Source organism: Scyliorhinus torazame, chromosome 15 (genome assembly GCF_047496885.1).
Source record: "Scyliorhinus torazame isolate Kashiwa2021f chromosome 15, sScyTor2.1, whole genome shotgun sequence".
Lineage (NCBI taxonomy): Eukaryota > Metazoa > Chordata > Chondrichthyes > Carcharhiniformes > Scyliorhinidae > Scyliorhinus > Scyliorhinus torazame.
The window spans coordinates 102839806-102853231 of record NC_092721.1 but is presented as its reverse complement, the minus strand read 5'-3'; the positions used below and the strand labels follow the sequence as shown (position 1 = coordinate 102853231).

Sequence of the window (13426 nt, the reverse complement as noted above, 5' to 3'; positions counted from 1 at the left end):
GGGGAGAGCGAGAGCGAGCGGGGGGCGAGAGAGAGAGAGAGAGAGAGAGAGCGGGGGCGGAGAGAGAGAGAGAGAGAGGGGGCGAGAGAGAGAGAGAGAGAGTGGGAGCGAGAGAGAGAAAGTGGGAGCGAGAGCGAGCGAGCGGGGGGGCGAGAGGAGAGAGAGAGAGAGAGAGAGAGAGAGAGAGAGAGCGCGGGGGCGAGAGAGAGAGAGAGAGAGAGAGAGAGCGAGTGAGAGAGAGCGGGAGCGGGGGCGAGAGAGAGAGAGCGGGAGCGGGGGCGAGAGAGAGAGAGCGGGAGCGGGGGAGAGAGAGCGGGAGCGGGGGCGAGAGAGAGATTGCGGGAGCGGGGGCGAGAGAGAGAGAGCGGGAGCGAGAGAGAGAGAGCGGGGAGCGGGGGCGAGAGAGAGCGGGAGCGGGGGCGAGAGAAAGAGAGCGGGAGCGGGGGCGAGAGAGAGATTGCGGGAGCGGGGGCGAGAGAGAGAGAGCGGGAGCGAGAGAGAGAGAGCGGGAGCGGGGGCGAGAGAGAGCGGGAGCGGGGGCGAGAGAGAGAGAGCGGGAGCGGGGGCGAGAGAGAGAGAGCGGGAGCGAGAGAGAGAGAGCGGGAGCGGGGGGCGAGAGAGAGAGAGCGGGAGCGGGGGCGAGAGAGAGAGAGCGGGAGCGGGGGCGAGAGAGAGAGAGCGGGAGCGGGAGCGAGAGAGAGAGAGCGGGAGCGGGGGCGAGAGAGAGAGAGCGGGAGCGAGAGAGAGAGAGCGGGGAGCGAGAGAGAGCGGAGCGGGGGGCGAGAGAGAGAGAGAGCGGAGCGGGGGGCGAGAGAGAGAGAGCGGGAGCGGGGGCGAGAGAGAGAGAGCAGGAGCGGGGGCGAGAGAGAGAGGGAGCGGGAGCGAGAGAGAGAGAGAGAGGGAGCGGGAGCGAGAGAGAGAGAGCGGGAGCGGGAGCGAGAGAGAGAGAGCGGGAGCGGTGGCGGAGAGCGAGCGAGCGGGAGCGGTGGCGAGAGCGAGCGAGCGGGGAGCGGTGGCGAGAGCGAGCGAGCGGGAGCGGTGGCGAGAGCGAGCGAGCGGGAGCGGGGGCGAGAGCGAGCGAGCGGGAGCGGGGGCGAGAGCGAGCGAGCGGGAGCGGGGGGCGGAGAGCGAGCGAGCGGGAGCGGGGGCGAGAGCGAGCGAGCGGGAGCGGGGGCGAGAGCGAGCGAGCGGGAGCGGGGGCGAGAGCGAGCGGGAGCGGGGGCGAGAGCGAGCGGGAGCGGGGGGGCGAGAGCGAGCGAGCGGGGGCGAGAGCGAGCGAGCGGGGGCGAGAGCGAGCGAGCGGGGGGCGAGAGCGAGCGAGCGGGGGCGAGAGCGAGCGAGCGGGGGCGAGAGCGAGCGAGCGGGGGGCGAGAGCGAGCGAGCGGGGGCGAGAGCGAGCGAGCGGGGGCGAGAGCGAGCGAGCGGGGGCGAGAGCGAGCGAGCGGGGGGCGAGAGCGAGCGAGCGGGGGCGAGAGCGAGCGAGCGGGGGCGAGAGCGAGCGAGCGGGGGGCGAGAGCGAGCGAGAGAGGGCGAGAGAGCGAGAGCGAGCGAGGGAGGGCGAGAGCGAGCGAGGGAGGGCGAGAGCGAGAGCGAGCGAGGGAGGGCGAGAGCGAGAGCAAGCGAGGGAGGGCGAGAGCGAGAGCAAGCGAGGGAGGGCGAGAGCGAGAGCAAGCGAGGGAGGGCGAGAGCGAGAGCAAGCGAGGGAGGGCGAGAGCGAGAGCAAGCGCGAGCGAGCGAGCGGGGGGCGAGAGCGAGCGAGCGGGGGCGAGAGCGAGCGAGCGGGGGCGAGAGCGAGCGAGCGGGGGCGAGAGCGAGCGAGCGGGGGCGAGAGCGAGCGAGCGGGGGCGAGAGCGAGCGAGCGGGGGCGAGAGCGAGCGAGCGGGGGCGAGAGCGAGCGAGCGGGGGCGAGAGCGAGCGAGCGGGGGCGAGAGCGAGCGAGCGGGGGCGAGAGCGAGCGAGCGGGGGCGAGAGCGAGCGAGCGGGGGCGAGAGCGAGCGAGCGGGGGCGAGAGCGAGCGAGCGGGGGCGAGAGCGAGCGAGCGGGGGCGAGAGCGAGCGAGCGGGGGCGAGAGCGAGCGAGCGGGGGCGAGAGCGAGCGAGCGGGGGCGAGAGCGAGCGAGCGGGGGCGAGAGCGAGCGAGCGGGGGCGAGAGCGAGCGAGCGGGGGCGAGAGCGAGCGAGCGGGGGCGAGAGCGAGCGAGCGGGGGCGAGAGCGAGCGAGCGGGGGCGAGAGAGAGCGAGCGGGGGCGAGAGAGAGCGAGCGGGTCGAGAGAGAGAGAGCGGGTCGAGAGAGAGAGAGCGGGTCGAGAGAGAGAGAGCGGGGGCGAGAGAAGGAGCAAGCGAGGGCGAGAGAGCGAGGGCGAGAGGGAGAGCGAGCGAGGGCGAGAGGGAGAGCGAGCGAGGGCGAGAGGGAGAGCGAGCGAGGGCGAGAGGGAGAGCGAGCGAGGGCGAGAGGGAGAGCGAGCGAGATGCGAGAGGGAGAGCGAGCGAGATGCGAGAGCGAGCGAGATGCGAGATGCGAGAGCGAGCGAGATGCGAGAGGGAGAGCGAGCGAGGGCGAGAGGGAGAGCGAGCGAGGGCGAGAGGGAGAGCGAGCGAGGGCGAGAGGGAGAGCGAGCGAGGGCGAGAGGGAGAGCGAGCGAGGGCGAGAGGGAGAGCGAGCGAGGGCGAGAGGGAGAGCGAGCGAGGGCGAGAGGGAGAGCGAGCGAGGGCGAGAGGGAGAGCGAGCGAGGGCGAGAGGGAGAGCGAGCGAGGGCGAGAGGGAGAGCGAGGGCGAAAGGGAGAGAGAGGGCGAGAGGGAGAGCGAGAGGGAGAGCGAGGGCGAGAGGGAGAGCGAGGGCGAGAGTGGGAGAGCGAGGGCGAGAGGGAGAGCGAGCGAGGGCGAGAGGGAGAGCGAGCGAGGGCGAGAGGGAGAGCGAGGGCGAGAGGGAGAGGGAGTGAGGGCGAGAGGGAGAGGGAGCGAGGGAGGGCGATAGAGAGAGCGAGCAAGGGAGGGTGATAGAGAGAGCGAGCGAGGGAGGGCGAGAGAGAGAGCGAGAGAGAGAACGAGGGTGAGAGAGAGAGAGCGAGAGAGCGGGGGCGATCGAGGGGGGCGCGAGAGAGAGAGAGAGAGAGCGCGAGCGGGGACGAGCGAGAGCGAGAGAGAGCGAGCGGGGGTGACCGAGCAGGGCAAGAGAGAGAAAGGAGCGAGCGGGGCCAAGAGAGAGAAAAGAGCGAGTGGGGCCAAGAGAGAGAAAGAGCGAGTGGGGCCAAGAGAGAGAAAGAGCGAGGGCGAGATGTCAAGCACGTGAAGGGGCGAGTGTGCAGGCAAGAGTGGGCGAGTACATGATAGCGCGTGCTAGAGAGCGAGAGAGTGAACGTGAGAGGGGGAGAGAGGGAACATACGCGAGAGATTAAAATTTAGACACCTGTTTGTTTGTTGGCAGAACAGATTTCACCATGTCCGGTTCACGATTTTTTGTTTTTTCTGGTTGAGGGAAGAATGTTGGCTACATGAAATTCTCTGTTCCCATTAGTTATCACTTTCATATAAATAACTTTAACACAAAAAAATCTCCAAGGTGCAGCAGAAATAAGTGTAATGAAGAAGAAAATCAAGCTGTGAAGTAAAATAAGTGATCAAATGTAGGTTAGAGTATGGTGGAACAGGTTTTTTTTTTAAAAAAGGGAGGGTTTTTGTATAAGAACAAAGGACAAAGAAAATTACAGCACAGGAACAGGCCCTTCAGCCCTCCCAGCCTACGCCGATCCAGATCCTTTATCTAAACCTGTCGCCTATTTTCCAAGGATCTACTTCCCTCTGTTCCCCGCCCGTTCATATATCTGTCTAGATGCATCTTGAATGATGCTATCGTGCCCGCCTCTATCACCTCCGCTGGCAAAGCGTTCCAGGCACCCACCACCCTCTGAGTAAAAAACTTTCCACGCACATCTCCCTTAAACTTTCCCCCTCTCACCTTGAAATCGTGACCCCTTGGAATTGACACCCCCACTCTTGGAAGAAGCTTGTTGCTATCCACCCAGTCCATACCTCTGAATTTTTTAGACCTCAATCAGGTCCCCCCTCAACCTCCGTCTTTCCAACGAAAACAATCCTAATCCACTCAACCTTTCTTCATAGCTAGCACCCTCCATACCAGGCAACATCCTGGTGGACCTCCTCTGCACCCTCTTTAAAGCATCCACATCCTTCTGGTAATGTGGCGACCAGAACTGCACGCAGTATTCCAAATGTGGCCTCACCAAAGTCCTATACAACTGTAACATGACCTGCCGACTCTTGTACTCAATACCCCGTCCGATGAAGGCAAGCATGCTGTATGCCTTCTTGGTGCTCCAAAAGCACGAAGCCAGCTAAAGGCTAGGCCAACAATGATACAGAGCGCTTGAAGGACAAAACGATAGACGATTACCTCGGATGGTGATGTCTAGCACGAGGGGACATAGCTTTAAATTGAGGGGAGATAGATAGAAGACAGATGTCAGAGGTAGGTTCTTTACTCAGAGAGTAGTAAGGGCGTGGAATGCCCTGCCTGCAACAGTAGTGGACTCGCCAACACTAAGGGCATTCAAATGGTCATTGGATAGACATATGGACGATAAGGGAATAGTGTAGATGTGCTTTAGAGTGGTTTCACAGGTCGGAGCAACATCGAGGGCCGATGGGCCTGTACTGCGCTGTAATGTTCTATGATTCAGAACAATGGAGCATTCAGGTGCTATATATGGCTGGAAAAAATTAGAACTGTAAATGTAGAGCAAAGTCATGGGAGAATTTATAAGACAGGTAAATGGATTTAAATGAAACACTGGATAAGCTTCAAGAACATAGTACAGTGCAGAAGGAGGCCATTCGGCCCATCTAGTCTGCACTGACCCACTTAAGCCCTCACTTCCACCCTACCCCCGTAACCCAATAACCCCTCCTAACCTTTTTGGTCACTAAGGGCAATGTATCATGGCCAATCCACCTAATCTGCACATCTTTGGACTGTGGGAGGAAACCGGAGCACCCGGAGGAAAGCCATGCAGACACGGGGAGAACGTGCAGACTCCACACAGACAGTGACCCAGGAGGGAATCGAACCTGGGACCCTGGCGCTGTGAAGCCACAGTGCTATCCACTTGTGCTACCGTGCTGCTCCCCGTGAAGCCTTTGATTCAGGAGCAGCACGGTGGTGCAGTGGTTAGCACTGCAGCCTCACAGCACCGAGGACCCAGGTTTGATCCCGGGTCACTGTCCGTGTGGCGTTTGCACATTTTCCCAGCATCTGAGTGGGTCGCACCCCCACATCCCAAAGATGTGCAGGGTAGGTGGATTGGCCACACTAAATTGTCCCTTAATTGGAAAAAAAGAATTGGGTACTTGAAATTTTTTTTTAAAAAGCTTTGATTCATTCAGGATTGGATGACTGCACACGTCTGTGGGGAGGCAGTGGTGTTGTGGCATTGTCACTGGACTAGAAATCCAGAGCAAAATCGGAGGATCCAGATTCAAATCCACACACAGCAGATGGTGAAATTGGAATTCAATAAAAATATCTGTTGGTTATCGTAAAAGAAAAACTATCTGATTCACTAAGGCCCTTTAGTGGAGGAGGTCTGTCATCCTTATCTGGTCTGGTCTACATGTGACTCCAGATCCACAGCAATGGAGTTGACTCTCAAACATCCTCTTAAATGGGCAATATATACTGACCCAACCAGCCACGCCCACATCCCTTGGATCTTTTTAAAAGTACTCCAAAAACCACAAAAACAATTGGAAGGTCGAGAGTGGCCCAGCTGGACAATTTCAATGTACATGTGAAAGTCAACCCTATGTCTGCAGTTGTCATCACCAAAGGGTAATTTGTAGATATGGAAAAGATGGGTACCAACAATAATATGCTGATGGGACTCTGGATGTAATAGGAGGCAGAGGAAAAACTATTGCTAAGGATTAACTATTTCGCATCCATATCAGTAGTAATGGTAGTCCTCTGAGAGCACTTGACAAAAAGGGTGGACATCAAAAGACTGACAGACGTAACAGATAAATAAGAGGCACTTGCAATGAAGCAAGAAGTTGTTGACGTAATTCGCACTAAGGAGGTAAGAGGGTTGCAAATACAAAATTCCTTGAAAATGAGTTGTGTCGATAAGGCCATTCAAAAGGCCAGAAATGCTTGAGGTTTTCAATCTAAGGACAGAGTATAGCAGAAAGATGCTGTGATAAATTTCTAAATGGGGGTGATTAGATCATAAGATTAAAAGAAATAGGAGCAAGAGTAGGCCAGTCAGCTCAGGTATTCAATATGACCATGGCTACTCCAATTGTGGACATCTTCCTGCCTGCTCCCCATAACCCTAGACTCCCTTGTTAATTAAAAATCTATTTAACTCAGCCTTGAATAAATTCAATGACGGGGCCTCCACTGCTCTCTTAGGAAGTGAATGCCAAAGTCTAATGACCCTCAAAGAAAACGTCTGTACACAATACTCTAGGTATGGTCTCACCAAGGCCCTAAAGCAGTTGTAGTAATACTTCCCTACTTTTATACTCCAGCATCTTGCAATAAAGGCTGATATTTGCCTCCTAATTCTTACAAGTTACAGCACTTTAGGTGCAGATCCAGGTACCTTTTAAATGAGTTGAGTGTTACAGCCTCAACCACCAACTTGGGCAATGAATTCCACAAGCCTCTGGGTGAAAAGCTTTTCCTCATGTACCCTCTAATCCTTCTACCAATCACCTTAAATCGATGACCCCAGGTAACTGGTCCTTCCGCTAAGGGAATCAAGTCTTTCTAGTCTATCCTATCTAGGCCCCTCAACCAAGCGGAGTTTCATAGTTTTGTGTACAAAGACACCCAGATTCCTCTGTCCCCCAACATTCTACAGCCTCTCTCAATTTAAATATCATGCTTTGCTAATTTTACTGCCAAAGTGGACAACTTCACATTTTCCCAGTCAAGTATCCTTGCAGACTCTTTGGGCTAGCTTTTTGCCACTAAGGTGGAAAGCTCGAGTCAGAAAACTTCCAAAGATTGGAGCCACAGCTGAGTAACACGGTGACCCAACTATGCTCTCTGGGACTTCATTTAGGTTGTATTAAAAGCTATGAAGTCCTCTTGCCCTCACCCCTTACACCCTCAGCAATATCCCCCACCCACATCCCACACCCCCATGGCCTCTTGTTCTCTCCATGCCAACTAATGGCCCATGGCCCCTTACTGCCTCCATTCTAACTCAAAGTCCTTCCATACCCATTCACCCAGTATATAATATGTAGCGAACCAATAAGCCATACAGTAACAATGGCATGTGGGAAACTAAAAGAAAATTCACTAATCTTCTTGGGGGGGGGGGGGGGGGGGGGGGGGGGGGGGGGGGAGCAGCAGCGTGTCCATAACACTAAAGATTGAATATTGAATCAGACATGCCAATTGTAGTTTTAGTAACAGAGGCTTCAAACATTTCACACCTCTATATCTTGTGCAAATAAACACCAAGACATCAACAAAAGAGATCACAGAAATAACATATTCTAACCACTTTGAATTCATAGAAGTGGACACACCTCGACAATTTTGAAAGATTATAACAATGCATCCACTATCTCTGCTGCCACTTATTGTAAAGTCCTAGGATACAGGCCATCAGGTCTCGGAGACTGGTCGGTCTCCAATCCCATTAATTCTCAGTGCTTTTTCCTCTCATGGTGATTGTTTTTAACATCTTCCCCCTTTGATTTTCTACTATTCTTGAAATGCCTTTTTGTGCCTTCGACTGTGAATGTCTCTGCCACTTCCTTGTTTCTCATTAATTCCCCAGTTTCAACCTCCAAACTTATTTCAGCTACTCTTTTCCTTTTAACATAAATGCAGAAGCTTCCACGGCTTCTTGCTGGTTTCCTTTCAGTCTCAAATTTCTCCCTCCATTCTTTTAAATCATCCTTTGCTGGTTTCTAAAAAGAAATTCCCAATCTTCCCTCAACCACTAATCCATGCAGCATTGTACTCCTTTACTTTCAATTTGATTAAGTCTGTGTATGGTGTGCAGTTTCAGACACCTTCACCAGGATGGTACTAGGGGTGAGAAATCATTGCTATACTCAGCGGTTTGTGATGCTTGGGCCATTTCCCTTGCAGTAGATAGGCCCAATGTGAGATTGAAGTGGTCAAATAATAAAGGTTTCCTTAGTTGTGGAATCAGCGACTCCAGAGAAATTGTGGGGTAGAATTTCTTTACACGTTTCAATGCCATGACAAAGCAGAAATTGGACAGGAGAAACCTAACCAAGAAAATTTGGGAGAGATGAGCATACAAGCAGCATGGTAGAAGAGCCTGGCAGGGAAAGTGAGGTTGCAGATAGGGTGATGATGGATATGGTGATGATGGATGGGTCAAGGATTTTTTTTTAAAGAGTTGGTGATGATGATGAAGGAATATGTAACATATTAACTAAAGATTGTACCCCTGACAATGCAAGCCTTCAGCATACATTGTGCGCTCAATTCCAATTCCTCTATGATGACTTTTACAAAAATGTCAGACCTTATAACAATAATAAAATTCAAAATGCAATGCTAGTCAGCATAAAATGAAACTCAACTGCAAAGTATTTGTCCAAACATTCAGGAGTGTCTCTTTTTAAGAAAACAAAAAGTCTGGTGGAAAATTAAAAGTTCATCTAAGCTCAAGAACAACAAAATGAGAAACACCCTCAGAGTTATTCTGGGAATTTATGTAATCAATATTTCTGGTGTCAGGGATAAACTAACCATCTATTAAAAAAATATCCAAGATTGTCACAGTAATATCTTTTTAAACATTTTATATTGTTCACATTCACATAAATTTTAAGAAGTCACCGTACAGTTAATCTCAGGGTGCTTCTAATAATCCAAATTAGTAATCCAGAGACCCATCTTAATGCTCCGAGGTCTTGGATTCAAGACCTACCACGACAGCTGCTGGAGTTTAAAACTCAATTAATAAAATATAGGATATAAAGCTAGTCTCAGTAACGGTGACCATGAAACTATCACCAATTGTTGTAAAACTTCAGCTGGTTCTTCAGGGAAAGAAATGTACCATCCTTACCTGCTCTGGCAGACATGCGGCTGCACATCTGCAGTAATGTAGTTGACTCCCAATTGCCTTCTAAAATGGTCTAGCAAGCCATTAGGTTTAAGGGCAATTAGGGATGGGCAACAAATGCTGGCCTTGCCAGCAATGCCCCAAATCCCATGAAGACGAATAAAAAAAGGAACAATACATTTCTACTATAAACAAACATTCTTTTCAGGATAGCACTTGCACTGAAAATACAGTTTGGAGTAAAAGGGATTGTTTTCTTGCTATTTGGGATTTGGACATGTGGTGAAACAGGACAGCCCTGTTTATCAGCTGTCTCTTACATGGAATTAATCCTCTTCCCCACTTGTGGGACAGACAAGCTGGCTTGCTTTCACCACCTGGGAAGTGCTTTCACGGTTGTGCTGAGTGAGCCTCCAAATTGGTATTTCTCCAGTTCTAGACAGTGGCTTAAATCATTTTTCCCAAATGGCTAATTTACAGTGAGAAGACAATTCTTGCTTTAGTTACAAGATGGGCATCAAGCAGCATGCTGAAAGAGCTCCTTGTTCTCCAGTAACTACAAAGTAAGAGCCTGGGGTCCATATAGTCGCCACGTCAAAGAGCCACGGAATGGAACGTTCCATTCCCACATTGGCAGGAATCGGGCCGAAGTTCAGGCACCTATCATTTACGGAGCAGCTGGTGATTTAATTCAGCAGCTGTCTCAGTTGAAGTGAGATTTTGTAAGCCAGGAGTGTGAAACTCAGAGAGTGCAGATTGTACCAGGTAAGAGGCCCAAACTTGGTGGAGTCATATGGATAGCCAGAGAGGTACGGTCTTTGGGGCTCATCCCGTGATACATTTGGAGCGGTAATGCACCCTTTGGGAGAGGTACGGCACCCTTTGGGATTGTTAAAGGTAAACATAATTGTGTGTAAAAAAAAATGCATAAACTCATTGGTGCCATCAAGGAGCTGATATGTGGGCAGCACGGTAGCACAAATGGCTAGCACTGTGGCTTCACAGCGCCAGGATGCCAGGTTCGATTCCCTGCTGGGTCACTGTCCGTGCGGAGTCTGCACGTTCTCCCCGTGTGTGTGTGTGTGAGTTTCCTCCGGGTGCTCCGGTTTCCTCCCACAGTCCAAAGATGCGCAGGTTAGGTGAATTGGCCATGATAAATTGCCCTTAGTGTCCAAAAAAGGTTAGGAAGGGTTATTGGGTTATGGGGATAGGGTGGAAGTGAGGGCTTAAGTGGGTCAGTGCAGACTCGATGGGCCGAATGGCCTCCTTCTGCACTGTATGTTCCATGTGGCATGGAAGGAGTAAGGGTAAAGGAGCACAGGATAGCATGGGAGTGCTGGGATTGCTGTTTATTTTTTTATTTTTTTTATTTAATTTGGCACAATGCCAGAGCACAAAGGCAGGCCCTCCTTTCCTCAGCCCTCCTCTCCTCTCAGCCCTACTCTGCACCCACTCCAGGGTCTGCAGGTCCAACTTCCAATCCAGCCCACCCCAGATCCAAAGTCTGACCTGCAGGCAGCCATTGTCACAGTCGGGTTTGCACAGCCGGGAATTCATCTGTGAACCCGCACATGTGAAAATCTGCACCCGGGTGTTCCAGAATCCTGAGAGCAATCATTTTCCTGCGATTTCCCAGATGCTGATCAGAATGGTTGAAGGCAGGGGCTTGACCATACTATACGTATAACAATGCCTTTCTGAGTGCAACCCCTCCAATAATCATCCAGTATGCAGGAGTGAAATGTCCAATTTCTACATCAAATGGCATGTATAGCATACCTAGGACATGCAATTTGTTGGAATAAAAGTGATGCAAAGATGCTATTACTGCAGTTTGTTCCTTAGACATGCACACTGCAAAACAACCTGCATGTAGACTACAAGGTTCTTTTCTAGAAAACACAATATTATCATGCAGTTTTGATAAAGCACTCAAAAACTGATCCAATGTAAAACTCTAGGACATCAACTCCTGTAAGACACCAATACTATTGGTGGATAAATGCAATGAAAGATAGATGAATAATGAATTAACAATCCAACCAACGTGACTAAACTGGACTAATTCTTAAGAACTGACCTACTTGAACAAAATTGTACACTTTGCATAAAAATTTAAATGCTTAGAACAGTGCAGAATCATTGCTGTACAAGTTGGATTACCAGAAAAGGAAGAGACCTAGCTCAGTTACTTTATTTTTAATTTTAAAAATTCATTTCTGTTATAACTTTCAAAAACTACTGCGCTATGTTTTCGGATTTGAGAAAACATAGATATTGTAGTGGAAAAACGTTCCATCGGAGTACCTGAGACAAAACGGTCTAGCCGAGGAGTGTATTCATATTTTGTGGCAACAGAAGAACTTGGCTCAGTAAAAGGATTGAAATGATCTGGAGAATCAAGAAATTGCATGTGTTCATAGATTCAAATTCTTGAAATACTGAAACAAGTTTCAATAATTAAGCAAATTTTAACTGGTCCTGATAGAAAATATAACTAAATAGTTAGGGCTTTACCAAACATTTCATGGCTATGCGTCCTAGAAGTAAAGGTGACACCATCTGAGAAGGCGACAGTGGTATTTAGAACTTCATCAGCTTTCGTAAGAAAAGGGTTTAAGCTTGGAATGGCTTCATCACCAGCACCAGAAGAGGAGAAAGGATCTATAAACAGCAACAGTAAAGAAAGCAGAAACAAAACAAGGAAAAGCAAAGAAACAATCAAGTCACAAGACAGAAAACAATTTAGTCAAGGGATATATTTTCAGTGTGAGAAGGGTTCGACCAGTTGATTGCTAATGTGAAACCTTGTTCTTGTTAAATTTGTGACACTATTTGCCATTACTTGAATATTTCAATTTGTGTCAAATTTCTTTCCCATTTTTATCAATTCAATGAAGTATTGTTTTGTACAGTCCATCTGTAAAGCTTATGTATATGTATATACTATATCCCTCTTAATCGGTGGTTTCAAATTGTACATGCAAACAAATATCCTTTAAGATTGTTTCATGCAATATCCAAACACACAAACATTAGTTTAAACTCTATGTTTACAGTTCTTTGTACTTGGTTTCAACATCATGCACGACCAGCAATAGGAATTCCAAAACCTCACACAAAGACCATTAGATGAAACAAGTCAATTGCTATCCACCCTTAATAAACAATTATGATCTAATATAAATAAGGAACTCTCCTGGCCAAAAAAAAACACTTGGGAAAAAGTTATAGAGATAAACAGCGGTTTCCTTTCTCTTTCCTCTTACCCAGGAGGAAAGGAGAAAATAGTGTGGAGGAGAAATCAGGCATCACGTAAAATTAAAGTGACTGCAAACAAATATATGAATGACTTTGACCTCAAACATTAGCATGAAACATGTGGCTCATTTATCTAACCACATATATAATTCAACCAGCGATATGTCCATCAACCTTGGATATGGGTTAGAGAGTCATAGGGCGCGATCCTCCAGAACAATTTCCAAGTGCTGTAGCGAGCAGGAATTGCCACGGGTTTCCCGGCACTCGGCACAGCGAGGCCGGCAACACTATTCAACGTTAATTGGTCCACTTAACGAGGTCTCAGCTTCTTGCCCCAAATGCTGGCTCGTCAGTTGATTCGCCGGGACTACGCTCGCCAGCCCCCCGCTAACAGCGTTGAACAGCACTTAAGCTGCATTTTCTCAGCAATCCCCATCCAGCTCGTAACAATGGCGCGAAGAGACCTGCCCCAAGACTCGGGGATGCTGACGACCTGGGGAGGCTCCTGGATGCGGTGGAGGCCAGGAGGGATGTCCTGTTCCTCCGAGGGTCCCGGAACGTGAGCCACAAGGCAGCAAATACTGCCTGGGACGTGTGGCGGCAACATCAGTTTGGGCAGTGTGACCAGGAGGACTGGCCTCCAGTGTCGCAAGGTGGTCAATGACCTACACCGGGTGGCACGATTGAGTAGACACCAATCCCCCACTCCCCAAAGGGAGCATTCCCCCCAGGTGACCCGCAACCCTCCCTCCATCCCCCTCTCCCTTCAGCACTCCCTACAACCTCTCTCCATCTCAACCCTCCCTTCACTCCCACCCTACAATTGTGAATCACGCATGTGGCTAACTATGTCCTCTCTGTTTCCCCTCAGGAAAAGCTCACCCGTAATTGGCTGGGTATAGTGCCCAGACTGGCGGTGGGGTGCCGGACTTGAGAATCCTCACCTCCTTAGAGCTGCCTACACCTCAGATGTGCGTCCTGGGGAAACACCAATATGTAGTGGTAGAGCCATGAGGGCCAGGCACGTCGAGCATCACTGAGGGCACCGGGGTAGGGAGCCTGCAGGGGTCAGCACTATCG

General features: G+C 50.8%; 1 protein-coding gene across 1 annotated transcript in view; it reads right to left on the bottom strand.

The window, feature by feature from the left end:
• Positions 1-13426, bottom strand: part of LOC140391319 (phosphatidylinositol-binding clathrin assembly protein-like) — a 170281-nt gene that overhangs the window by 35888 nt on the left and 120967 nt on the right. Inside the window, exons 13-14 of the mRNA XM_072475910.1 lie at positions 11600-11746; positions 11390-11473 (exon numbers count right to left, since the gene is read on the bottom strand). Of these exons, the coding sequence (XP_072332011.1) occupies positions 11390-11473; positions 11600-11746 (231 nt within the window). The remainder of the gene's footprint in view (positions 1-11389; positions 11474-11599; positions 11747-13426) is intronic.